Source organism: Drosophila sulfurigaster, chromosome 2L (assembly GCF_023558435.1).
Source record: "Drosophila sulfurigaster albostrigata strain 15112-1811.04 chromosome 2L, ASM2355843v2, whole genome shotgun sequence".
Taxonomy (NCBI): domain Eukaryota; kingdom Metazoa; phylum Arthropoda; class Insecta; order Diptera; family Drosophilidae; genus Drosophila; species Drosophila sulfurigaster.
The window spans coordinates 23,416,317-23,442,441 of NC_084881.1; the positions used below are offsets into that span (position 1 = coordinate 23,416,317).

At 37.5% G+C, this 26,125-nt stretch overlaps 7 protein-coding genes across 7 annotated transcripts; 4 read left to right on the forward strand and 3 right to left on the reverse strand.

The window, feature by feature from the left end:
• The first annotated feature begins 313 nt into the window (after positions 1 to 313).
• On the forward strand, positions 314 to 1,761 carry LOC133850345 (phenoloxidase-activating factor 2-like). Its single transcript, XM_062286404.1, is given in 3 exon segments — positions 314 to 765; positions 831 to 1,589; positions 1,591 to 1,761. Coding segments are annotated over 3 exon segments (1,290 nt in total). The 5' UTR covers positions 314 to 324; the 3' UTR covers positions 1,681 to 1,761.
• A 1,071-nt stretch (positions 1,762 to 2,832) lies between these two features.
• Positions 2,833 to 4,681, reverse strand: LOC133849022 (phenoloxidase-activating factor 2-like). Its single transcript, XM_062284839.1, has 2 exons — positions 4,313 to 4,681; positions 2,833 to 3,974 (listed from the first exon to the last, which is right to left on the reverse strand). The coding sequence occupies exons 1-2, from the start codon at positions 4,610 to 4,612 to the stop codon at positions 3,123 to 3,125; spliced, it is 1,152 nt and encodes a 383-aa protein (XP_062140823.1). The 5' UTR covers positions 4,613 to 4,681; the 3' UTR covers positions 2,833 to 3,122.
• A 650-nt stretch (positions 4,682 to 5,331) lies between these two features.
• LOC133850460 (phenoloxidase-activating factor 2-like) lies at positions 5,332 to 7,046 on the forward strand. Its single transcript, XM_062286564.1, has 3 exons — positions 5,332 to 5,497; positions 5,568 to 5,985; positions 6,041 to 7,046. The coding sequence occupies exons 2-3, from the start codon at positions 5,782 to 5,784 to the stop codon at positions 6,890 to 6,892; spliced, it is 1,056 nt and encodes a 351-aa protein (XP_062142548.1). The 5' UTR covers positions 5,332 to 5,497; positions 5,568 to 5,781; the 3' UTR covers positions 6,893 to 7,046.
• Positions 7,047 to 9,799: 2,753 nt separating this feature from the next.
• On the forward strand, positions 9,800 to 13,274 carry LOC133850187 (phenoloxidase-activating factor 2-like). The gene is made up of 3 exons (XM_062286218.1): positions 9,800 to 10,069; positions 11,883 to 12,145; positions 12,202 to 13,274. The coding sequence occupies exons 1-3, from the start codon at positions 9,817 to 9,819 to the stop codon at positions 12,955 to 12,957; spliced, it is 1,272 nt and encodes a 423-aa protein (XP_062142202.1). The 5' UTR covers positions 9,800 to 9,816; the 3' UTR covers positions 12,958 to 13,274.
• Positions 13,275 to 15,750: 2,476 nt separating this feature from the next.
• Positions 15,751 to 17,885, forward strand: LOC133850243 (uncharacterized). The gene is made up of 5 exons (XM_062286282.1): positions 15,751 to 15,897; positions 15,953 to 16,012; positions 16,065 to 16,460; positions 17,195 to 17,502; positions 17,559 to 17,885. Exons 1-5 carry the CDS (start codon positions 15,830 to 15,832, stop codon positions 17,810 to 17,812), a joined length of 1,086 nt encoding a protein of 361 aa, XP_062142266.1. The 5' UTR covers positions 15,751 to 15,829; the 3' UTR covers positions 17,813 to 17,885.
• Positions 17,886 to 21,050: 3,165 nt separating this feature from the next.
• Positions 21,051 to 23,099, reverse strand: LOC133850515 (retinoid-inducible serine carboxypeptidase-like). The gene is made up of 3 exons (XM_062286643.1): positions 22,945 to 23,099; positions 21,983 to 22,891; positions 21,051 to 21,375 (listed from the first exon to the last, which is right to left on the reverse strand). Exons 1-3 carry the CDS (start codon positions 23,015 to 23,017, stop codon positions 21,080 to 21,082), a joined length of 1,278 nt encoding a protein of 425 aa, XP_062142627.1. The 5' UTR covers positions 23,018 to 23,099; the 3' UTR covers positions 21,051 to 21,079.
• Positions 23,100 to 24,345: 1,246 nt separating this feature from the next.
• On the reverse strand, positions 24,346 to 26,051 carry LOC133850677 (retinoid-inducible serine carboxypeptidase-like). Its single transcript, XM_062286828.1, has 3 exons — positions 25,908 to 26,051; positions 24,937 to 25,848; positions 24,346 to 24,688 (listed from the first exon to the last, which is right to left on the reverse strand). Exons 1-3 carry the CDS (start codon positions 25,978 to 25,980, stop codon positions 24,393 to 24,395), a joined length of 1,281 nt encoding a protein of 426 aa, XP_062142812.1. The 5' UTR covers positions 25,981 to 26,051; the 3' UTR covers positions 24,346 to 24,392.
• Positions 26,052 to 26,125: the final 74 nt, after the last annotated feature.

The window sequence follows — 26,125 nt, forward strand, 5'->3', positions numbered from 1 at the left end:
ATATTTCTGAATGCCTGATATGAGCCTGTATAACATACACATGCATTAGTATTTGGACAAAATGAATCACAACAAATTGAATTGATAGCGATGAGTATAAATAAAAGGAAATTGCCTTGTTCAGATATAGTCGTCACAATGTTGTGTTCATGGAAGTGTGTTTCAATTCAGCTACTGCTCATCGGCTTTGTCGCTGCGGATTCGGGCAAGTACCACAATATTTCTAAACACATTTTTTTTTGAATACAAATTATTGAGATGATTCTATTTATACATACGTCGAACGCAAATTCAGGTCAATATGACGATTACTATGAGCTTGACATGATAATGCGAGGCGGTTCACCAGATCAAACAACGCTGGAACAAAGACAATTTACTGATGATGACAACGATAAAATTGTCGAGTACTTGATGGAAGACTCCAGCAAATCTGAAAAGCATGGTCCACATCAACAGAACACTGAATTGAACCTACCACACGATGTTGCAATTCAATTGGTCAGTATACGAACAAATGTGATAGCTGCATTGTCTGTCATTCAGCAGCAAGGCGAGGCATTCGTGAACTTAATAGATGTCCACTTGAATCAAACGAAAATTGTACGCGAAAACAAAATGTGTGGCAAGGAACGCGTATGCATTAAGAAAAATCTGTGCAAATCGGAGCCCGTCGACGGCAACGGCCATGTTACGTACAGGTTCCGAAATTTTGGTACCGAGCCTTGCAGTTATTTGCAAACTTGCTGTCATATCAGCGATACGGTAAGGAACTGCATCAGAATATCAATTGATATATAAATACTCACCTAACCACGATTGTATTACAGATAGAAGAAGTACCTGATGCTAGTGATTTGAATCAACCATCAATCTGCGGCAAACGAAATGTGAATGGCTTAAAGGGCACCTTGGATGCTACACCAAATATGGAAGCGGAGTTTGGTGAATTTCCATGGATGGTTGCAATTATGCGGAATACAAAACCAATTGGTGGTGGTTCAATTATAGCCCCTAATGTTGTGGTAACAGCGGCAAATAAGGTCCAAAATCTCACGCTCAAGGAAATGAAAGTTAGAGCGGGCGATTGGGATTTGGAATCGAGCGAAGAGCCTATGCCTCATTTAGATCGCAATGTCATCAAGCTGATTTTACATGAAAGGTTCTCTCGCACAGAGATAAGCAATGATATTGCTCTTCTTATTCTCGATAAACCCTTCAGCACGCAGCCAAACATTGCACCCATCTGTTTACCGACTCACAATGAGAACTTTGACTTTCAAGATTGCGTTGTCACGGGTTGGGGTAAGAAAGATCAAGATAACGCCGTTTTTCCAAATGTTCTCAAAGAGATACCGCTTCCTGTGTTGCCGAATTCGCAATGCAACGATTTACTGCCTAAGGCATCTAGCGATCGCGAGTTCCGACTGCACTCAAGCTCAATATGTGCGGGCGGTGAGAAGGGCGTGGATGCCTGTTTCGGCGACGGCGGAGCTCCACTTGCTTGTCCCATAAAAGGCAGCCCCAATCGCTATAAACTTGCCGGCATTGTCGCCTGGGGCTTTGGCTGCGGTCGGAAGAATGTTCCGGGGGGTATATACAAATGTTGCCGCTTTTACTCCGTGGATTAGCGATAAACTCAGAAGACTCAACATTGAGAGCAAATACTATACCGCTTAAACACCAATTATTACAATAGTGAAACGTTATCGTAATGTAGTAATCAATGCTTGGAAACTAATAAAGAGCTTCATTTATGCATATGCTTATCATACTTATTATTTACACCAATCAATCTTTTTATACCCGCTACCCATAGGGTAGAAGGGTATTATAACTTTGTGCCGGCAGGAAATGTATGTAACAGGTAGAAGGAGGCATCTCCGACCCTATAAAGTATATATATTCTTGATCAGCGTCAACAGCCGAGACGATATAGCCATGTCCGTCTGTCCGTCTGTCCGTCTGTGTGACTGTGTGTCTGTCCGTCTGTCCGTCTGTCCGTATGAACACCTAGATCTCAGAGACTATAAGAGATAGAGCTATAATTTTTTTTCGACAGCATTTGTTATGTTTGCACGCAGATCAAGTTTGTTTCAAATTTTTGCCACGCCCACTTCCGCCCTCGCGAATCAAAAAAAATCGAATAACAAGCGTAATTTTAAAGCTAGAGTTACGAATTTTGGTATATACAATAATAAATATAGTAGTTATGATTCCTGAAAATTTGGTTACGATCAGATAAAAATTGTGGAAGTTATTAAAGAAATACTTTTGTATGGGCAAAAGCGCCTACTTACTAGGGGTCTGAGTTGCTTTGGCCGACAATTTGGTACATTGTGTCGTCTATGTATTTTTGCAGTATATTCGGTATATTTTGAAAATGATACCGCAATATTTTGCTTTTATTAAAAATGGGTAGCGGGTATCTCACAGTCGAGCACACTCGACAGTAGCTTTCTTACTTGTTTGTTAAAATAATTGTCACTATTGTAGCGAACTAATGAACTACTCTGCTAAACTTGTTTCAGCTTCCAGAAGCTGTTGCAAAGAGATGAATGAACTAATGATATATGTACCTAACTTGTACCAGGTGATGGGTTCCATTACAGCGAACTAAATGAACTGGCCTGCCGAACTAGTTCACTATGAGTGATGTGCGGTTTATGGTCTAAAATTTAAAAACTAGAATGTGCTGCTGGAAGGTACATTTAAATAAAATAGTAGCAATTATTGAATTTAAAAAAGCATTTATTTTATATGAAAGCACGATAAATAAAAAACATAATATTCAAGGGATTACGACATCTAACATCAAATTATTACAATTGCTATTTTTGTAAGCGGTTTATTGTTTGTTTCACAAGACATGGCTTAGCTTTCAGCAATGAACAATTAATCTGTACATAATTGAAGTTGTTGCACCTTAACAGCGTGGAAGAACAATTAACATTAAATTTCAATGAACAGAACATATAGACTTAGGCCAGAACAGAACACGATGCTTATCGAACTTACCGATATAGCTCTGAATAGAATAATGTTTAGTTAATAAGATTGATCTATTTAGTTTACTCACTCACAGTGAAATAGTGAAGCGATTGGTTTTTTTTTTATTTTGGTTATTTGGGAACCTGATACAGTTGTAGCTGTTGATTAATCCATGGAAGCAACAACTGCACATTGGCATACACGCCGGGCACATTCTCGTAGCCACACTCGAGGCCCCAGGAAACGATGCCTGCTACGACATAACGATTGGGTTCGCTGCTTGTCGAGGGACAGGCCAACGGAGCTCCTCCATCACCCAGACAAGCATCGCGATCCTTCTCACCACCCGCACAAACGAAGCTGCTGTGCAACTGGTAATAGCGTCCCAAGCGTGTTCTACGCAATAGCTTCTGGCACTTGAATCTCGGTATGTAGGGTAAATCAACCCTTTTCATTAAATTCGGGTAGTGTGGATCGCTCATGGTCTTCTTTCCCCAGCCCGTGACGATGCAGCGACGACAGTCAAATTCGTCGGATTTATCGGGTAAACAAATAGTATCGATGTGTGGCGATAGCTTAAACGGTGTCTGCAGAATAAGCAGAGCTGCATCGTAGAAACCGACAGCGTAATTGAAACTCGGATGCACAATCATCTTGGCCACTAGACGATCCTGATGGTGATGGGATTCATCTGTAGTCAATTTATCCCATTCACCGGCTCGCACTCGCAGATTGCCCTCTTGAATATTTATGATTTTATGCGCTGTGGTCAGCACCACATTTGGAGCGAGGAGACTGCCACCACCCTGAGCTCTAAAGCTGCATTGTCCATTCTCGCAAACTCTCTCTTCGATGCTTACCATCCATGGAAATTCACCAAATTGCGCCTCATTGTCGTTGGTATTGTTCAGGGTGAGTTGAATTCCATTTGGATTTCTATAGCCACAGCCACGGGAAACATACTCTTCAGCGGGCTTCAAGATCTGATGGCGGGGAAATTTGAAATTAGCGATCATAAATATTATAAAAATACCGTATCGATGAAATTTTCTTGATTAGAAAAGCATCAAAGTGAAGATTTTATATTGTTTTATCAATTGGAATATACTTGACATTCTTTCATGATCACTCAAAAATGAGATACTCGTTTTCACATTACGAATATATAATTATTCTGAGCATGCAGAATAATAAATATAATAAACTTTAAAATAATATTCATATTAGATTTCGTTAGTCTTCAAATTCCATTAAATATATCAAATAAAACATGACTATTTTTGAAAAAAAAAATATAATGAAAGCCCTCTCTTTTTCAAACCTTTTCGCCATTAGCACAGCAAGTCTCGGTCCATAAGCATCCATGATTATTCCAGAATGATGCAGTGCGCAAATCGATGATAGCTCTGCCATCCGTTATGATTGTTCCATTAGCATTGCACAAATGTAGTGGCACACATTCCTTTTGAACTCCACACGATTTTACAGCTACTTCATCCTCAGACGATTCGTCAAGGGTCGGATCGTAAGTTCTTTCCCGGTATTTGGTTTTACCCACAACGTCTGAACTAATCAGCGTCAAGTGCAGAAGTATCCCACATAAGAGCAATGAATACTTCATACTGAGAAATAAATATAGAAACTAAGCGAACGAAACGGTCGATGTGAAATCTGTCTCAATACTGACTGCCTTCTGGTCAGCGTATAAACATTAAATAATGTAATTGAGACATACTTTAGTCGAGACTTCGTGATACTCTATTTCATGTTAATCTTGATGAATTTAAAATTCACTTTTAATGTCCCACAAACTCTTCTTCATGTTTAAAATATTGATTTTGACACACTCTTATCAAAAGCTAAACTGTACATTTTACTAAAATTAAACAAAAAATACATATATGTATGTATACATAAAGTACTTTGTTGTATACAAGTACTTCATTTGTTGATAAAGTACTTCATTAAGCCCAAGGGAAAAAGCCATAAGTACATTACGTACAGTAATCTGAAGTCGAGCACAAAACACAAACACCCGACAAAGTTAAATAAGGTTGTTTTTGTATTATTCAAATCAACGTAATGAGCAATTATAATAATTATATTTATATAAGTACTCCTCTTTTGTATATATATAATCTTGATTAGCATTAATCTCTTGCATTTTTAATATATTTTATAAAGTCGTGTAACGCATTTCACATATTCAATGTACTCTGTTTTTCTCTTTTTTTCTTGGAAAATCATACAACTAATGAAAATATATACATATGTAAAATTATAAATATTTCTAATATGCGCACTCGCACCAAGTGATTATTTTGCGGCTGGCACTCACTTATCAATGAATCACAACAAATTTCACTGAAAGTAAACAGAGTAGCGGGTATACATAAATGTTTTAGAATTGGAATAATTCTGATAGTCGTCATAATGCTGTGCTCATGGAAGAGTGTTTTAATTCCTCTGCTCCTCACGGGCTTTGTAGTTGCGGATTTAACAGAAGGTAAGTGCTAGAGAATTGTATGCAACACAGTGTAGAAATTATTGAGACGTTTCTATTTACACAAATCAAGATTACACTGATTATGAAGAGATTGATAAGATTATGCAAATCGAAGAAGAAACACAAACTACGCCGCAAGCAACAGAGCAGCCAGAGCCTGAGTCTACAACCAGAAAATGCGATAAACTCGATCTGGATTTCGAGAAAAAACATTTTTGAAGGGAAGCTGATAAGTTTACTCAATGCAACGCCCGAACAAATTGTGCAATTGAAAGCCGCTCTCAATGAGTCATTCAACGATGTTGGCAAACGACTTACAAATCAAACTACGTCGATCGAGTCGATTGAATCGAACGTCAAGTCGTGTGGTAAACAAAAAAGAATGCGTCAATTCTTTGTTGTGCAAAAATAGCAAACAAGCGAATAAAGTCAAATCATCCCCTGATGTCTGTAGCTCCGATGAAATTTGTTGCCACATATCTGATAAGGTTAACAATCTTCACAACTTTTATTTCAGCTATTTAAGTAATTCGAATATTGCAGATTGATCAGGAGGTGCTGCCAAGCTCGATGGAAAAGTGTGGCTATAGCAATCCAAATGGCATACTATTTACCAACGAAGGCGGGACACATAATAAGGCTAAATACGGAGAATTCCCATGGATAATTGCTATCCTAGAACGTGTACCTACACCAGCAGCGGTTCTGGATGTATTTATTGGAGGCGGCTCGATCTTAGCGCCAAATGTTGTGCTCACAGCTGCACACAAGGTAGTCAACATAACTGCCGAAAATTTATTTGCCCGTGCTGGTGAATGGGATAGTGCCACAGACCGAGAGTTCTTTAAGCATCAAGATCTGGATGTGCAGCAGATTATCATACATCCGAGCTATGGGAAATGGGAAAACAACATTGCACTACTGGTGCTAAAAGGAAGCTATTTTCCCAGTCCTCACATATCGCCCATTTGCCTGCCCAACCAATTAGCCAATTTCGATAAGGAACGTTGCATTGTCGCCGGCTGGGGCAAAACACCACTAAATAGCAAAGAGTATCTACACATTCTCAAAAAGATCAATGTGCAAGTTGTTCCACAAACGAAATGTACCGAACAACTGAGACAGAAAATTAAAGGTATTAATGTTCATCCCAGTAACATTTGTGCTGGCGGCGAGAAAGACATCGATTCCTGTTTCGGCGATGGCGGTGCTCCTCTCGTCTGTCCCATAAAAGATAATCCGAATCGCTATTATCAGGCAGGTATTGTTGCCTGGGGATATTATTGCGGAGTGGAGAATGTGCCAGCGGGCTACACTAGTGTGCCCTATATGATGCCCTGGATTTCCCAAGAACTCCGCAATCTGCAAATTAACAGCACTTACTATACTGCCTAGACAAGAACTACAAATGGGTACGAAAATTTCACATTTTGATTGCAATGTACAAATTTTTGGGGTATTTAAAGGACATTCCATATACTTTTGTGTATCATTTGGAGTGATTGAAATGTACTTTTAAATTGCATAAGTTAAAAAATATTTATTATTACTTGACGGAAATTGGAAGTAGTCTTTAATTATACTAAGGACTAAATATAAACAAGAGCATCATATATATCTAAAATAAATAATGTGCAATACATTAATAATTAAAAGTTTGATTTAATATTAATATATAAAATTATTAATTTTATTTTACTCCGGTGAAGCTGAGAGAAAAATGGAAGATTTTATTTATAGTATATATAAATTTATTTTCATATTCCTAAACCATCTGAAACTTATCAACTTTTTTCTGCTCGTCAGCTTGAAGCATTAATCCCACAAGAATTATTTTTAAGCAAGAAATTTTAAGCAAATTTAAATCTATATGCAACAATAAGATTTATTTGGGTACTTTAGTATGGATTAAAATCGCTTACCTTCAATTTCATTTTGAATTAAACAATCAGTAAGTAGACTGTTGGAGCTTGTTCAGCGCAGTAAAACCGTTCAATAAATTTTTAGATTGTAGGATCGTATAATCGTATACGTGTTAGAGATAACTCTTGCTAAATTATTTATTTGTCAATGTGCTCATCATTCACAGATCTCCCATGATGCTCTTGTTATACCCGCTAGGAAATGTATGTAACAGGTAGAAGGAGGCATTTCCGACCCTATATATATTCTTGATCAGCGTCAACAGCCAACACGATAGAGCCATGTCCGTCTGAGTGTCTGTCCGTCTGTCCGTATGAACACCTAGATCTCAGAGACTATAAGAGATAGAGCTATAATTTTTTCCGACAGCATTTGTTATGTTTGCACACTGATTAAGATTGTTTCAAATTTTGTGCCACGCCCACTTCCGCCCCCGCAAATCAACAAAATCGAATAACAAGCGTAATTTTAAAGCTAGAGTTGCGAATTTTGGTATATATAATAATTACTATAGTAGTTAATTATAGCTTTATCTCTTATAGTCTCTGAGATCCAGTGTTTCATACGAACAGACGGACAAACACACAGGCGGACAGACACAGACGAACAGACGGACGTGGCTAGATAGTCTCCTGTTACATACATTTCCTGCCGGCACCCAGTTATAATACCCTTCTACCCAATGGGTAGCGGGTATAAAAATATATATATATTGTGGGTGGCGAAGCTTGATATTTCCTCAAGTCACATCCAAATTTACAAGTGGTTACCTATACAGACAAACATATGTACCACAAAAATAAACTTGAAATTTGAACTTGCGTGTTTCATTAAGAAACAATAGTTTAATGCGAAAAGGCTACTAAAAAAGCTTAGTAGCTCATTAAAAGGAAATAGAAAAACATTAGAAATTGTTCAAAATAAATTTTATGACGAAGAAAATTACAGAAAATTTTACATGTAGGGGCTATTTATAAGAAATTGTGTTAACTACCACTCTTTGGGTGGCCTAAATGGGAGATCAATGGGGTGGTGGTGCCTTTTCAGCCGTCGGCGATGTTGGCTATTGTCAAGCAGATTAACGGCCAGCGGGTTGCAGTGTTGATCTAGTCTCTCCTGATACTTCAAAGCGTACCTTTTAACTTCTTCGCTTTGTACAGCAGGATTTTGTTTCTAAGGCTCAGTTGGGATCTGTAGCCCAGCAGCCACTTCATTTGACGAAGTTTCAGACTCAGCTGTTTTCTTTTGTTTTTGATGTGTTCTGCCCAGGTTAGCCCTCTGTCAAGTGTTAGGCCGAGATATTTGACTACAGGCAGTGTGGTACCATTCTGTTGAACTTCTGGGCATGCGAATGTTATATGCGCTGATTTGCTTTCATTGACGACAACGTTCCATCATAGCAGCCACGGTTTCAGTTTTGTGAGTTGTAGTTGCAGGATTGCTGATGCGAATGCCGTCAGTGTAGCATAATTTATTAAATAGCTAATTTTCGTATTTGATTTGTTTCAATTGCCTTTGTTATTCATCTTCTTCCTGCTAAGTTTGTTTACGGTAGATGTGAAATCTGTCTCAATACTGACTGCCTTCTGGTCATCCGATAAACATTAAATAATGTAGAGGAGACATACTTTAGTCGAGATATCGCGATACTCTATTTCCTGTTAATCTTGATGAATTTAAAATTCACTTTTAATGTCCCACAAACTCTTCTTAATGTTTAAAATATTGATTGACACTCTTATTAAAAACTAAACTGTACATTTTACTAAAATTAATCAAGAAATATTTATGTGTATGTGAATTGTTGATAAAGTACTTCATTAAACCCAAGAGAAAAAGCCATAAAGTACATTACGTACATTACGAAGTCGAGCACAAACCACAAAATTTTATTTTTATGCCCGATAAAGTAAAATAAGGTCGTTTTTATATTGTTTTTATTTATATAAATATGTATAATCTTGATTAGCATTACTCTCATGCATTTTTAATATATTTTTTAAAGTCGTGTAATCTTTTATATGTCATACAACTAATGAAAATATATACATATGTATAATTATAAATATTTCTAATATGCGCACTCACACCAAGTGATTATTTTACAGCTGGCACTCACTTATCAATGAATCACAACAAATTTCACTGAAAGTAAACTGAGTAGCGGGTATACATAAATGTTTTAGAATTGGAATAATTCTGATAGTCGTCATAATGCTGTGCTCATGGAAGAGTGTTTTAATTCCTCTGCTCCTCACGAGCTTTGTAGTTGCGGATTCATCAGTAGGTAAGTGCTAGAGAATTGTATGCAACACAGTGTAGAAATTATTGAGACGTTTCTATTTATTCGGCATTACACAGTTCAAGATGATACTGATTATGATACGTTAAATGATATGATGCAAATGAAAGTAGAAACACAAACTACGCCGCAAGCAACAGAGCAGCCAGAGCCTGAAACTACAACTAGAAAATGCGAAAAACTCGATCTGGATTTCGAGAAAAACATTTTGGAAGGGAAGCTGATAAGTTTACTGAATCCAACGCCCGAACAAATTGTGCAATTGAAAGCGGCTCTCAATGAATCATTCAATGACTATATCATCAAATTATCCGATCAAGTTCATTGCACATATCCTACAAAATTAGGTAAGTACGACCGGGTGCCCTTAGAGGGGCAGAACATTGACTTGTGGAAGTCCGTAGCTGTAGTGGTACATTGTGCCTTCGTATCAGAAGACGCAGAGTATGGTAGCATTTTTAGCAAACGCCAACAGCATTAGGGGATAATATTGAAACGTGACACAGATCGTTTAGACACAACTTATAAAAGTTTTTCACCCTGATATACACAGCGAAGATGTTTGACTGCTGCCTTAACTCCGGACTCTTTACATTTCCTACACTGATTACTCTTCGTCTTTCCGACAAATAGTGCCCAGTTAAAATGCTGAATATTAGGCTGCATTCTTTCCTTCAAAGCTGCTTCGCGTACTTGGCAGCGTGGATGTCGATTAGAACACACATGAGCTTGACGGTTTTCAATGAGTTAGTCGAGCGCCTGCTCAAGTCCCACAGAAGCTTAGAGTGTGCTTTAATTTCCTCGATAAGGTATATCAGACCATTATGCATGTTGCTGATATCAAACCTAACGTCCTCTTTGGCAAGGGTGCTTGCGATCTCATTATCTTCCATGCCTTGGTGGCAGTTGACCTGACCTGACCGCTGTTGAGTTCAGTGACTCTATTACTCTTCTGCTCTCCAGGACAACCTTGCATTTGACCACATTAGAGTGCGTTTTTTATAGAAGCTTTGCTGTCAACAAATATGTTAATTGCGTTGGCCGGCCACTTGGATAATGCTGTAGAGGTCAGGGAGTTTAAAGGAGTGTTTGGCAAGCTGGGGCTCGGGCCCTGGAGAGTGCCACCTAGCACTTCCATTTCAATGGGTGAATCGCAGATCCATCGATAGATCACTGTAGCCGTGTTGACTGAGTCAAGGCGCTTCATAATGACATCAGTTGTGTCATTATTAAAGGAGCCTAAAATATCAAGAAAAGCCCCCAAGGCTTCTCCAAGGTTTTTAGTAAGAAAGTCTTTAGGCTGATTGGCCTGAAGTCATTGGGAATAACATGGCTGCATTTGCCCGCCTTCGGAAGGAAAATGATCTTGGAAGTCCTCCATGACACCAAGCAAAACACGCCGAATAAATCTCTCAAATGTTTGTATTGACTGTACAAATTTGTTATGTATTTAAAGGATATTCCAACAACATTGCCACAGCGTATATTTATTTAAAATTTCGAAAAGAAACTTGATAACGTATCAAAAAGCAAACGCCAGCAAAGCAATCAGAAAAAAATGAAACTTGTATACATACAACATATTAGATTTATATACTCGTATGTATGTGTAAGTACATTTCGATATTTTTGAACAATCTAGAACTTATCAAATTATTATTGCGCGTCAAATTTAATTGCTTTATAAATATATGTAGCATTACTCGTTAGAAGCCTATCAATGAGTTTTTAATTTATATGCAATCGTTAAATGTTTTTTTTTTTTTTTTTGTACTTCAATATGGTTCACAATCGCTTGCTTTGAATTTGAGTTTAAATTCAACAATCAGTGCATTATGCCAGCGTATTAAGAAAGTTCAACAAATTTTGAGATTTTAGGATCGTATTACTTATTATTATTCATTTGGTGAGCATTTAACTTGAAAATTGTTGAGTATAGTATTCTCAATAATACGCGTTAGCGATAACTCTTGCTCATCATTAACAGCTCTCCCGAGATGCTCTTCGTAAGGGGTTTGCTATGGCTTCTGATAATCTGTTTAGGTCAGAGCCGACGATGACGACATTTATAATGATATTATAGAGGGAAAATACGATGGCTGTAATCATACACAAATAATAATGAATTCGACATTCCACTAACTGAATCACCAATTACAGCGATCCCAGAAATAACAACAGCAGCAACAACAACAACTACCATCACAACCACAGCACCAACAACACCACCATCAACGACTAGAAGCACCACAACGACAACAACCGTTGCACCCATTGTGCAATGCGGTGAAGAGAATGAGAATCGATGTGTTGCATTTTGGAAATGCAAGAGCTCCAGGACGCTGAACGATAAATATGAAATCGATATAATTACAAGCGACGAATGTCATTACTTAGAGACATGCTGCCCCGATGCGGAGATTGTAAGTTTAAAATTGTTTCAATTCAATTACGATCTTAATTATTCTACATACAATAGCTAAATGCTTCGAGACCGGTTAGCAATTCAGTCCCCTCCAAATGTGGCTATGGCACAAATAATGGTGTTATTATGACCATTAAGGGAAAAAGAGCGAGTGAATCGAATTTCGGAGAGTACCCCTGGACTGTTGGTGTATTTGACATGGAGGATAAATATCTCTTTGGTGGTTCATTGATCTCAGTAAAGGTCGTGCTAACCAGCGCAAGTGAACTGATTTCAAAACACCGGAAGGTTCGAGCTGGTGAATGGGATATGAAAACCAACAAAGAGGCATTGTCATATGAAGAGAGATTCATCAAAGAGACTGTGATACATCCCAAGTTTGATTTTAATGTGTATGCAAATGATGTGGCGCTGCTTATTTTGGAGAAACGATTCAAACTGTTCTCGCACATTCGACCCATCTGTTTGCCCAGCAACATTGAACTGAACAAGAACAAATGCATTGTGACAGGCTGGAATGATAATAGATGGTCGGATCAATCCATTATGAGAGCAATGGAACTTCAGTTAACTCAATGTAAAACCTTTGTACACAAAACTCTGCTGTGTGTAACAGGTCACAATTCGGATCTCGCCTTTGGAAACGGCTCACCACTGGTATGTCCCGAACAAGGTAGTACCAATCGGTATTATCAAATTGGAATTTGGAGCCATGGAATCTCTACAAATGGAACGAAATTTACTGACGTTCAAGGTCAATATGAGTGGATAAGAACAGAACTTGCTAATCGTAGTATTTCTATTAGTTAAAGGAAGAAAGAATAGTCTCGCAAAATTACAATCGAAAATCTTAGAGGGTTTCTTTCTATAACTTAATATTCAAAATATCATCATTTGAACAATGTTAACAATATAATAAAATTATGTTTCTTTATATTTTCAATGACAACAAAGAAACTAGTTAATATTTCTATCAGTTTAAGGCGAAAATTTAATTTCTTATGCTTTCTGTATTAGCCTCGCTATATTACAATCAATAATCATAGATGGTTTCGGATATTGTCGCAATTGTATGATCATTAATTCAATATTCAAAATATAATCATTTCAATAACTTAAACAATATATTAAAATTATGTTTCTTTTTAATTTAATCTATAGTAAATATTTTACAGAGCGATCATTAATCTATTTAATTACGTATTGCACATTCAGTATATTCGATAGCGATGACAGTATGGAGTCAGTGTATACTTAGAATAAATGAGTAGCCTCATTGATGCTGTAGATTCCACATTTACTGCTCGTCTTCTCTTGAAGCCATGGCCATTACCTTTTTTGCCCAGCCGCATGTGGTGCTCCGCAAGCGAAACGCATTAGGTTTTGTGCCATCCGCCATTCGCTGTGCGACTGAGTTCCAGTTAACGCGGCTGCTACATAATGTGGCAAGTGTTGGCTCTATGGGGAGTCCCCCCCGTTCGCTTCTTAGCCCTGTTGCGCCTTGCTGGGCATGCTAAGGCATTTCAATTTTTATTCCCTCTAACTTTACCAGCAGCCTCAAATGTTTATACATTAGCAACATTTGTGCCGTTGCCGTCGTCGTTGCCTGCCAGCTGCCTCTGCTGCGGCCTCTGCTAAGGGCGACGCGTCGTCCTTGTCGTCGTCACAGGTGCTGATTATATTGAAAATTATTAGTAAAACATTGCACTGGCGCTAGCACAAGACCACGCCCACACCAACCCCCTCACGCCCACTCACTGCATGTGGGCAATAAAAATTGATTGCATACTTTGCGGTGCGCCAAATGTGCGACGCGTCTGCTCTGTGCTTTCTGTGAGAGTGTGTGTATGTGTCTGAGTTGTAGATGGTCTAAATAATTGCTACATTTTTAAGCTTACCTTTGTACCTATCGTATACTTTTTATTTGAATTAGTTGTAAACAATGTAATGTATTTATTTTCTATATTATTTAATGAATGATTTAAATAGTTCTCTTTAGGCAGTTAAACCATATGTGCATTAAAATGATTTTAATCCAGACACTTAATGATTTTTATTAGCAGTTATCATTAGCAGTTATCATTTGTATAAATATACATAAAATTTGATTTAATAAAATAGTATAAAACTTGCAGGCTAACCCTTTTATTGGTTGATTAATAAATTATTAATTAAAAACGTAATTCAATTAATTTATTTAAAATAAGACAAAAATATAAAAAATATATATAGCTTCGAGGAATAACTTAAATAGGTAATTGGAAAACCATCCATTATTTTGTCAAACAATGTTGACCTATTCGGTTTTCCTAATTGCAGAGCTACTATCGATAGGTAGAGAAAGAGGAACTGCCTATCGCACATATTGTTGTGCTCTTTCTGTACATTGACAATAATTTCAAAATTGATGATGTGCACATAATAAAGTGTCAAATATCAGCACACATCAGAGCATTGCGAGACGTGCAGCATCATCAGCAAACGACTTCAACATCGACATCGACATCAACGTCGCCATCATCGCAATGCGGCCAAGAGTGGTTTGGCGGTTGGTAGCGATGAGGCTGAGGGAAGAGGCCCCAGGATAATGGCTATGAAGACAGCTTCAACTGCGACTGGCAGCGGGAATAAATAAACCAAACGTGCACTGTACCTAAATAAGAATAAAATAAAGAAGAACAAAATAAAAATAAAATGTAAAAAAAAGTAACATTGGGAAAGAAAATTGAGAAAATTGATTGAGCGTACGAAACGAAACAAAATACGGTGGGACATAGAGACAGAATCCTGAAAGGAGGAGACGAAACAAGTAACATTCCTTGAGGATGTCAACATAGAAAAGTTAACGCTTGTCATACGCCAAGGCACCTTGAGTCGTCGTTTCGTTTTCCCTCTTGCTCTTATTGCTCTTCGGTTTTTGGCCTGAATTTTGATCAGCACAATTTTTCACCTTTAAACAATTTGGCCCCAAAACGCTGCTGTCTCCTACAATTTATTTATATTTTCTTTATTGTTTTTCCTTCCTGACTGCCCCCGCATCAGAGCTGGGTTGACATGCCATTTAATCTATTTTCGCCAAAGCTGTTTGCATACTTTTAGCGTACACTGTTGTTAGTCACTGAGTTGGTTAACTGCAAGTATGTTGCATAAACTTCAATAAACTGCCAACGGAATTTGCAACTAGACTGTAATTGGATTGTCGACGACCAAAGTAATCGCTGCTATCATCGATAGTAAAGCGAAGTAAATCCAATTTGTATACATTCTATTGTAGAAAGAAACATTTTAGAAGGGAATTGCAAAAGATGACAATTATAATATATAAGTTAAAATAGTGTACATATAGTTCTATCGTTGATATACTATCGATAAGAGCAAGTATCTTAATATGAACCAATTTTAGAACTAAATTTGAAATGGTTTTCGAATTTCGATATGGAAAATATGGATTTATTATCAAATCGATACAAATAAAAAAACAAAAAATGGATATATGTAAATACAATAATTTGTGAGTTTCAGTTTAATTAAAAGAACTTTGATTTTGTAATCAAATTAGAATGAGATGTTCAAATATTAACTTGACTTTAATCAATTACACAATAAAAACTAAATATTACAAAACACAAAAATAAAAAAAAAATAATAATAAAACTAAAACGTATAAAAAGAAAAATACACAATGTTTCATTATAACTTTGTTGAGCAGAAAATGTCGATGCTGTCGACGAATGTGCGATCCGCCTACGAGTAAGTTGCAACAATTGTGAATTTTATACTCAACTTCTAGGCAGTCCTCACACAGATGTGAGGAAGAATTCTCGGGACTCAGAGATGACAAAGAGGTGCCTCAAGAGCTCTCGCAGTAAGTGATTCCACAACTCATATGGCTACCCAGTTGATCATCCTGTTGCCAGGACATGCCTGCTGATAATCGACTATAAGCAATTTTTGGCCGCACGTTGCATTCAACGCGCATGGCGTCGCTACTACGCCCGTAGACCAAATCGCAAAGATTGGGCCGCAATCAAAATACAACGTTGGTGGCGCGGCTATGCGACGCGCAACAATTATCTGAAGCTGGTCGAGAACATGTTGCACGAACGTCTCTGGGCGCATTACAATAGATCGGCGACGAAGATACAAGCACTGTTTCGTGGCTGGTTGGTGCGTCAAACAGTGCACGATGCGTACAGCTTGCGTCACACACAACAGCTGGCCGCCGAAGAGTTACTCTGTTGTGTGGCATACAGGCTGCACCATCTGCTGCGCACTCAGGCCATTCCCGGTGTCTACTCGTTGCGCAACTCCACGTAAGTCTCGTGAATACTATATATTATATCATATCTGGCCATAGTTTCATATTAAAAATAACTAAAACTAAATTAAAAACAAAAAACTAAATTTTAAATCAGTCGAAAAATGTTCACAATTATTACTAATGTTTCTTTATTTAATTTTCATTAATTTTATTTTTTATTTATTTTTTTTTTGGTATATGTATTTAGATTTCTCTTACAATATTAGTTATTAATTACTCATGATTACATATTTACACGCCTATTAAACTTATCAATAGTTTTTTTCTCAATTTGTATTTTACTTATTTACATATGTTAATCTTATATTCCAATATTATATTTTCGTTGCCTTTGTAACATATTTTATTATTTTTTGATTAAATTGTCCTTTTTCAAATTTAAAAATTTTGTATGTTGGGTTATTGCGTGCCGTGACTTAACTTTAACTTCTTATTATTAAGAATTAAGAGACCATTTTATATGCCAATATACGGCTTCTGTGGTTTTTGTAATCTGTACAAATATTTTAAATAAAGTACTATTTCAGTATACCAAATGTACTTCTCAAAAATTATATATAATATTTTTTTTTTTATAATTATTTAGTATAACTTAAAAACTTAACTTATTGAAAACCTAATATTGTTCAATAATTGTTAATTAATTTAATACCTATTGGCAATACCTATTTTGCCTTGAGAGATTTTTTTGTTTTTCCGATTGATATTCTTTTATGTTTGTTTTAGCTGCCTCTCGAAGGTGGAAAAGCTGTTGACCAGCACAACGTTTCGCTTTCACAACGATCGAGCACGTTATTACCAAATGCATATGGCCAATCTCATGAAGAATCGACGTGATGAATTCAAACGCAACAAGTTTCGGACTGCGGTGCCATTCAAGGGACCCAATTTCAATACGGGCTGCAACTTGACATGCGAAGAGAGTGCTTTTGGCATCAAGTATATGGATGCCCGTATGTACAAGATCATCAAGGAGTACGAGACTGGGAAGATCGATGAGAAAATCAAGAAGGTGCATCGCACCTTGGCAGACCGTAATTACCTAACTTTTTATTTAGTTGTTTTCTCATTTGCTTCCTTTAATCTTAAGGTAAATACCGCAAGCATGTGGAGGACATGATCTCCCGCACTGTCAACGCATCTCAGAACTTTTGTGGCGATGTAATCGAGAGCATGCGCAAATGGAAGATTTGGGATGATAACAATTTGAAAATAAGTGAAAATGTTTTTCGCACACCCGAAATGCTGAACAATTTCCTCGATGAGGCTGCCATTCTAATAGATCAGTTGAACGATGTGCCATGTTATTGTCGAATTGATAACTTTGAAGAAGTGACGTGTTGACAATATTTCAGTACAAATAATCCTAAAGAGGCGAAGTTAATACTTCTGTCTTATTAAATTTCAGTATAGAATATGGAATGGAGTGAGTTTTTCACTGGGAACTAGAAGCTAAAGCAACATGTGTGTTTGACTGAACCAATTAAGGCTCATTTATTAGGCTTTGTTCTCTTGCTTGGGAGAAAAGTGAGGTGGAATAATAAAAAAAAAGAATGAAAATGTAGAGGGAAGGGAGAAAAATTATGGCAGAAATACTACGGAGAAATATGTTAGAGGAGGAAAAATAAAAACAAAAATCAATTGAATCAACATTCAAGATATAGAAGAAATGGCAGAAAATGGGAGAGGATCCCACTTCGGTTTTGATTTAGATTTGGCGAAAAAGTCATAGTTGAGTAGCGAAAAGAACTAAATAAAATCAAAATGAATAAAAAACTAGATCCCTATTTGGAGTAGAAAAAAATGAATTTGGGTTAGATAGCTATATTATATGACAAGGAACCAAAGAATATATAATAATAAATTAAACATGTAAATTTTCTTCTAAAAAGCGCGTGAAGAACATAAAAACATTGAATAAATAAGAGAATAAATCGTCTACTTTAAGGACCACTAACCCACAATCCAATCCAATTGAACGCTTATATGTACATAATAATAACTTTATAGAAATTTCGATGGATTCGAGAATTTTCTCACCTAAATACCTGTAATTTTGGTTTTTTTTTAAATGAAGCACTTTTTAGATTTAAATGTGTTTAAAAAATTTGATGTTCAAGTGGAGTTAGATTTTAGGAACTGGTCTTTTTTTACAGTGTCGGCAAAACAATAGGCAACCGAAGGCTTAAAACCAACATTGCTAGCAAGGAGCAAGGATACAAGACGAAGGACGAAGTCAAGGGCAAGTCAGTAACACACCTGTCTAGGAAAGTGGGCTGAGTGAGAATGTTGATGGTAGGAATTTTGCTTTGTTTTCTTTTGGTTCGGCGAAAGGCATTTAATTTATTTTTGGCCTGGCCAAGAAGAAGATGAAGCAGAGGCAGTAGATGGGCTGAAGCCATCGACACATCGCACATGAGTAATTTTTAAGCCAAATTTTGGGCTGTGCGTGGTAAATCCAGGCATGCCACCTATAAATACTTGACATGGCTACAATGGCTGCCTACCCCTGACCCGGCTACGTGGCAACTAGGGCAACCCTCACTCTTAACACCAACCAGCGAGAAAGATACAGCTTAGAGTGCTCGACTCTGAAATATCCGATAACCATATTTATAGAGTACATAACATTTTTGCGTGTTCAAAATTTGTCTCTTAAAACTGTTAAATGAATTGTATTTTAATGTATTTTATTTTAATTCCATCCAATTTTATTAATTTAATTTACCATTCTTTACTATATTTAATTTTTAATTTTTTTTAAAATTTAATATTTTATACTAAAAGTAAAGTAAAATAATATAAAAAAAAGTTTAAAAAAATATATGGCATAGTTATTAAAATTAATTGAAGGATTGTAAATCGGAAACGAACTAAAAATGTATAAATTTCGTACACCATACTCATTTGTAGCCTCGCCACTTTTTTAAGCAAATGTGAGCTGCGTGATCTGACTTGACATAACTGAATTTTCTGGTCTCTAGAAGATGATCAAAATATACTTGTGTACTTGAAAATGTGAACGATGCTTCTACTGCCTGTTACGTACATATCCTGCGAGTTGAAATGCCCTTCTACCTTAAGGACAGCGGGTATAAAAACAAGCTCAAGAACACAACCCAAGCCAAGGCAGTAGCATAAAGGCCAGGCTCCACGGCTTCTATCGTAGCATACGTGCAGGCGCATTCCACGCATGACATCTACCATCTGCCTGCTAAAAGCAAGGTATGGGAAATGGAGATTGGGGAGGCAAAGGAACAACTACGTGACGCCCGCATAGGTCGTCTAACCAAATTAGATTTGCACCCCCCTCGACCGACAAACTCCCACCATAATTAATATGCACGATATGTTGCGTTAAGTTGTGTGAAAATTACTTGTGCGTTGACGTGACGCAGGGAAAAGCATTTTGCAGGCAACTTCTTGCATGTTGTAGTCGTCTTGCCAATTGTTATTCGATTACGTATTTCATCTGAGTATTCACTAATTAGTTGTTGATGATGGAGAGTGCCTAGAACACTGACGATATCCAAATGGCCAAACCAAAATTAATCTGCCATCGAATCTAATTGCTTTCAATTTGCCTAATTTCAATAAGCGAAAGATAAGGTAAGAGACTTTTTTTTGGGTATAGCTTCTTAGAGAAGGGAGAAGTTTCTGAAGGTGAAAAATCTTTATATGTAATAAATAAAATATATATTTGTTTTTTTTTTGAGAGTGTATCTTCTTCAGCATGTGTATTTTGATTTGAAAGTTTCCCAAAAAATAAAATGATTTATTAAGAATTAAATGTCAAAGTCCTTGGTTCCTTTGTGAGATTAATTCGATCATCTAAATACCTGCACCTTTTCATAACATTTATCCTCAGTACCTTTCTCAAAGCAAACTTTCGGCATTTACCAATCTTTTTATGTTCCAGCTAATTCACAACTTGCCCAAATACTCTTACAAATTTTCAACTCTTTCGGGCATAAGAAAATTGTAGTCAAATCAAGACAAGGAGACTCCTTAGAGAGAAATGTCTGACTCAGTAAAATGTGCCTTGATTCTTTGCCGTCTGTCGTTTAAAGCATCATCACTGTGTTCGAGAAACTTTTTAAGTTTTTAATTAATTTGTTTTGCTGCGGCTCGAGACACAACGCCAAAACCCCATAGACTGTCTGCCAACAACTCTCCACAACTCATTGGGAATTCTGCTCATTTTCACTGAACCACAGAGAAAAAGCAAGGAGAAAGGCAGCAAAAAAAAAAGGTTAAGTGGTTCCATTTGGCAAACATTTAGTCAGGCTCCACAAGCCATCAATGGACGAGTCAGTATGAGTGTGAGTGTGAGAGTTTTAATAGGCTTTTGTGTGGAAAATAAATTGATGTGGTGCACCTGTAAAATGTTCCAGCAATAAGCGAAGGCAAAGACACTCAGCAATGTGTGTGAATTGTGGGCTTGAGGCAAACCGCATTGTAACCAGCATTTGAGTTAATTTCAAGTAAATTTTTAGAAATTTGTATTTCTCCTTGACACCAGATTTTGGGCGAAGAACACTTTGAGGAGTGACTGAAACACAAGCAATCCATTATTTGACTAGTTGCACTTTATTTGTATTTAAAGCATAATCAACCATAATTGGTGAACTCACGCAGAATGTGAGACATGGCCGCGGGATTATCTTGCTGCACTGTGTGTCCCGCCCGAAAGACCCAAAACATGCTGAAGTTTCCTCCTTGCTTCTCGTAGCCCTCGAGAAAGCCATCGCTACGGAAGGGTTTACGTGTGGCATCCACATACTCTTGCTTGTGGCGCCACGACATCCGGTTGATCCAGTTGACAGTGCCGGGAGTGGCACAGAGTAAATCCAACATGCCCGAGTAGACACCCACTCGGAGTGGCGTGTCATCCAGCAGACGAGTTACTAGGAAAGAGGTAACATTGATTAAAATAAGCAAAGAAATATATAACATTAATGTATTCCACAGTTTTTATCCTTAGTCAATCAAAATACGAGAATTACGAAAATTTGTATGCTATTGCTATAATATTTTTAACTTTAACCATTTTTAAATTATTTTTATATATTCGAACTCGATCAAAATTTAAACATTTTGCCTGTTTCTCCTGATTTTGATTCAATGCAAGTTAAGTTACTAACAAAAAAAGGAAATAAATTCAAATTATGCTTTATCATAAACAAATAATTAATATTCAGAAATATTAAATAAACTAAATTTTGAGCATATACGGGACTTTTATGGAACGTACACACATATTCCCATATTGGATCAAATAAGTTATTTTTCATTTCCTTAAAGCTTTGCATATTACTTGAAAATACAAACTTTATATATTACATTATATTTCCACTAAGTACTATTAAATAACTTAATTTATATTGTTTTTATTACACAATCATAAAAATAATGAATTAATGGTCCCTGAACTCCCCTAAACTATTTTTCGTGCTGCTCTTATAATTATTCAATAAATAATTGTTGAATTATTTACCAGCTTTATGGACTTACCTATGTGAACTGCTGGCTTAAAGATGTCGTCACTGAGCTTAAGAAAGACCGTCGCATTCTGCGCTATCCACACAGGCATATGAGTGAGGTTCAAAGTCTTTGTCACATTGTTGACCATAAAGGCACACAACTTAGGATCCTCGCCATAGCGATAGTCATCGTCCACATGAGTTCGTCGTTGAGTGTTATAGAGAAACACGTTCCCAGTGCGTTCCTTGATCACCTCAACAGCTGCGTTCTCATTGATCGCCTGTCGCCATTTGCCAGCATATACTAGACGCGCAGTCTCGGCCGCAACTCGCGATATATTGCTATAGCCATCGTGATCCACGATGCCCATTTGTAGTAGATATGGGGCATAGGATAACACACTGTCCAAGGGCGAGGTGAAGGGATTGCCCACCACCACAGACTTGAGTTGACACTGCACCTCTCCTCGCTGCTGAGCCCGATACAATTCCAAGGCGAATTCTGGTGCCATTTTACCGCCATAACTCTCAGAGAAGATGTGCAATGGAACGCTTTGGAATTCCGGATGTGAGCGCAGAAAATCCGACATTAGTGTGACAAGATCGAGGGCAATTTGCTTGTTGTTCAGAGCATATTCGCCAAAGGATTCCACATAGCTAAAACCAGTACCAACAGGACTGTCGATGAAGAGCACATTCATGTGCTGCACCCAATTGCTGGCACGTGGTTGCCCCTCAATGTCGAAGGGTCCCAGCTGCTCGAAGCAGCCGCAACCAGTGGACGCAACACCGGGTCCGCCTTGCAACCAGATAACCAGAGGTCGCTCTTCAAATGAACTTACATTCGCTGTCGTATAGTAGAGCCAATAGAAGAGATGGGCGCCCTTTCTCACTTCAACATAGTTCCAGTCTTGTTCGCCTGGGCCAAAGCCTCGACGTGCTAGAGTTAGGGAAACATAAGATAAGATAGTAAGTATGCTTATTAATACTTACCTGCTGTCCAATTAATTAGTTGGAGCAAGAAAACTGCATACGCTGTGATCTCCTTGCTATTTTTCAGTTGCATTGCCACGCCCACAATCAAAATATCGCTCTGAATAGTCGCACTTTTCAGTTCCGCGCACAAATGCGCACTGATTTTTGGACACAGCTTTTTCCAAACAATAGAGTATGCTATTTATAAGTGTGTTGTTCGATCAAATAAACAATCGATGAACTTTTAGAGAACTTTGCCTCTCGTTCGTTTGGGGGTATGCAAGTTTTCTACATCTCCTAGAGCACTGTGTAAATATTTATGTGTACTTTTTGCTCTCTGTAATTATTGGATTTTGTATTTAGATGGCTATGCAATATTTATTATTGATCAATTCATTAATATATATTTGTAATTAATTAGGCTAATTAACATAAAACTGTTGCCGGGCACTGCATTAAATGCACATTAATTTTTGGATATTTGTTTTTTATTTTTTCCAAAGTCCAAAGTAATCTTCTTAAAAACCATTTTTGTTGTTATGAATAAAAATATATATTCTTATCTATTTTATCATATTCGTTTATGTCAACCATATTATATTTTCATTTTTGCTCTTTATCTTTAGCTCCGACCCCATGCAGTATATATATTCTTGATCACTCTCAACAGCCGAGACGATATAGCCATGTCTGTCCATATGTTCGCCTAGATCTCAGAGAATATAAGAGATAGTGGGCACGCCAGTATTTCACCGCTTCAAGAGTCTTTCACCTTGAATATTAGACTTCTGACTAATAGAACGATTATATATAATGTTGGCCTTCTCCCAGGAGATTAGGAAGTGTTTGAGAAAAGTTAAAGATCAGCACAAGGAACAGGAAAGCTCTGTGAGGGAAAAACGCAACCATTATCAATCTGATCAACAACAGAATTGTTTTTATCTCCAGTTCTCTCTCTCTCTCTCTCCTCCTTCTCTATATATATCTCTCTCTTCGAAGACGATAAAGGAATGGCCATTTACGAAGCAGCTTTATCACTGTATTAAGCACATCTTGGAAGAGTCTAATATTGGCTGCACATTCAATAAACTTCTTAATTTAGGCGTTAGGGTTGAAGGAAAAAGAATCATTCCCCGATTTGTACTCATGAACCACCTCCAGAGTGATCTGCTCAATAAGAGATGCATATTGCCACGGTTGTTAATCGATCAAATTAAAATTCATATTTTTTTTATTAAATATAATTATTTATGGGTTTCTAAATTATTGCTCCAACAATATTAATTTTTTGTCAGGGATAACAATATAAATTAGAAATGAAAATCGTGTTGAAATTGTATAATATAACGTTAAATATAAAAAATAGTTTATATGATTTTACAATTACTATAAAATAACAAAAAAAATCATTATTTGAGTTCCCGGATTCGACTAGTTGCGATTTATTTATATGAGAAGAAACTGCCTCAACCATAGTTAGTGAACTCACGCAGAATGTGAGACATGGCCGCAGGATTATCTACTTGCACCGAGTGTCCTGATCGAAGTACCCAGAACATGCTGAAGTTTCCTCCCTGCTTCTCATAGCCCTCGAGAAAGCCATCGATATGCATAGGTCGGCGTGTAGCATCCACATACGACTGCTTGCTGCGCCACGACATCCGATCGATCCAGTTGACTGTACCAGGAGTGGCACAGATAATATCAAGGATGCCCGAGAAGACGCCAACACGGATGGGAGTCTCGTCAAGCAGACGAGTGACTAGCAAAGAGAATTATGCCGGACATATGATTTAAAGAATCTGTAAAAAATTCTTGAGCACTAAATTTACTCTTTAAGCAAAAACTTTTCAATTTATATCTCCGGTGATTTCACTTTTTGAAAATACTAATTGTATAAATAGAGCTTTACGTTACTCTTTTAAAAATTAAATTGTATGCCCTAAGCCTCAAAGAATTTTATCAACTTTATATATAAGATGCATATATACATACACTCCCTGGACTTACCTATGTCAACGGCAGGCTTAACGACATCGATGCCTAGCCCAAAAAAGATAAGAGAATTGAATGCCGTCCACTCAGACATATGGGTTAGATTCAGAGCCTTTGTCACATTGTTGACCATAAAGTCACTCAACTTGGGACTATCACCATAGTGATAGACATCATCCACATGATAGCGTCGTTGGGTGTTATAGACAAAGACATTCTCAGTGATTTCCTTAATCAATATTTGAATTTGTTCATCCTGGTCAACAGCCTGCCGCATATCACCGGCAGAAACCAGACGGGAAAACTCTGACGTAGCTCTCGATAAATTCTTATAGCCATCGTGATCCACAATTCCCATTTGCAGTAGATATGGGCCATAGGACAAAATGGTGTCTAAGGGCGAAATAAAGGGATTGCCCACCACCACAGACTTGAGTTGACACTGCACCTCTCCTCGCTGCTGAGCCCGATACAATTCCAAGGCGAATTCTGGTGCCATTTTACCGCCATAACTCTCAGAGAAGATGTGCAATGGAACGCTTTGGAATTCCGGATGTGAGCGCAGAAAATCCGACATTAGTGTGACAAGATCGACGGCGATTTGCGTATTGTTCTGAGCATATTCGCCAAAGGATTCCACATAACTAAAACCAGTGCCAACAGGACTGTCGATGAAGAGCACATTCATGTGCTGCACCCAATTGCTGGCACGTGGTTGCCCCTCAATGTCGAAGGGTCCCAGCTGCTCGAAGCAGCCGCAACCAGTGGACGCAACACCGGGTCCGCCTTGCAACCAGATAACCAGAGGTCGCTCTTCAAATGAACTCACATTCGCTGTCGTATAGTGGAGCCAATAGAAGAGATGGGCGCCCTTTCTCACTTCAACATAGTTCCAGTCTTGTTCGCCTGGGCCAAAGCCTCGACGTGCTAGAGATGGGGAAATATTAGAGAAGGTAGTTAGAAAAAATATGCTTATTAATACTTACCTACTGACCAGTTAATTAGTTGCAGAAAGAAGACTGCATACGCTGTGATCTCCTTGATATTTTTCAGTTGCATTGCCACACCCACAATCGAAGAAGAGGAATCGTTTTTTACTCTATCACTTCTCAGTTCTGCACACAAATTCACACTGAATTTTGGACACAACTTTTTAAATCAATGTAGTATGATATTTCTAAGATAGCTGCTCGTTTAAATAAAC

What these genes read in the sequence shown, in the direction of transcription:
- LOC133849022 (XM_062284839.1), bottom strand. Translation starts at nt 4,612, where the DNA reads ATGAAGTATTCATTGCTCTTATGTGGGATACTTCTGCACTTGACGCTG. An exon ending in GCTGTGCTAATGGCGAAAAG is followed by an intron (nt 3,975 to 4,312) that starts GTTTGAAAAAGA and finishes CCCCGCCATCAG; the next exon opens with ATCTTGAAGCCCGCTGAAGA.
- LOC133850460 (XM_062286564.1), top strand. Translation starts at nt 5,782, where the DNA reads ATGAGTCATTCAACGATGTTGGCAAACGACTTACAAATCAAACTACGT. An exon ending in GTTGCCACATATCTGATAAG is followed by an intron (nt 5,986 to 6,040) that starts GTTAACAATCTT and finishes CGAATATTGCAG; the next exon opens with ATTGATCAGGAGGTGCTGCC.
- LOC133850187 (XM_062286218.1), top strand. Translation starts at nt 9,817, where the DNA reads ATGATGCAAATGAAAGTAGAAACACAAACTACGCCGCAAGCAACAGAG. An exon ending in CACATATCCTACAAAATTAG is followed by an intron (nt 10,070 to 11,882) that starts GTAAGTACGACC and finishes CACCAATTACAG; the next exon opens with CGATCCCAGAAATAACAACA. An exon ending in GCTGCCCCGATGCGGAGATT is followed by an intron (nt 12,146 to 12,201) that starts GTAAGTTTAAAA and finishes TACATACAATAG; the next exon opens with CTAAATGCTTCGAGACCGGT.
- LOC133850243 (XM_062286282.1), top strand. Translation starts at nt 15,830, where the DNA reads ATGTTTCATTATAACTTTGTTGAGCAGAAAATGTCGATGCTGTCGACG. An exon ending in TACTCGTTGCGCAACTCCAC is followed by an intron (nt 16,461 to 17,194) that starts GTAAGTCTCGTG and finishes TGTTTGTTTTAG; the next exon opens with CTGCCTCTCGAAGGTGGAAA. An exon ending in GCATCGCACCTTGGCAGACC is followed by an intron (nt 17,503 to 17,558) that starts GTAATTACCTAA and finishes TTTAATCTTAAG; the next exon opens with GTAAATACCGCAAGCATGTG.
- LOC133850515 (XM_062286643.1), bottom strand. Translation starts at nt 23,017, where the DNA reads ATGCAACTGAAAAATAGCAAGGAGATCACAGCGTATGCAGTTTTCTTG. An exon ending in ACTAATTAATTGGACAGCAG is followed by an intron (nt 22,892 to 22,944) that starts GTAAGTATTAAT and finishes CCCTAACTCTAG; the next exon opens with CACGTCGAGGCTTTGGCCCA. An exon ending in TAAGCCAGCAGTTCACATAG is followed by an intron (nt 21,376 to 21,982) that starts GTAAGTCCATAA and finishes CCTCTTTCCTAG; the next exon opens with TAACTCGTCTGCTGGATGAC.
- LOC133850677 (XM_062286828.1), bottom strand. Translation starts at nt 25,980, where the DNA reads ATGCAACTGAAAAATATCAAGGAGATCACAGCGTATGCAGTCTTCTTT. An exon ending in ACTAATTAACTGGTCAGTAG is followed by an intron (nt 25,849 to 25,907) that starts GTAAGTATTAAT and finishes CCCCATCTCTAG; the next exon opens with CACGTCGAGGCTTTGGCCCA. An exon ending in TAAGCCTGCCGTTGACATAG is followed by an intron (nt 24,689 to 24,936) that starts GTAAGTCCAGGG and finishes TCTCTTTGCTAG; the next exon opens with TCACTCGTCTGCTTGACGAG.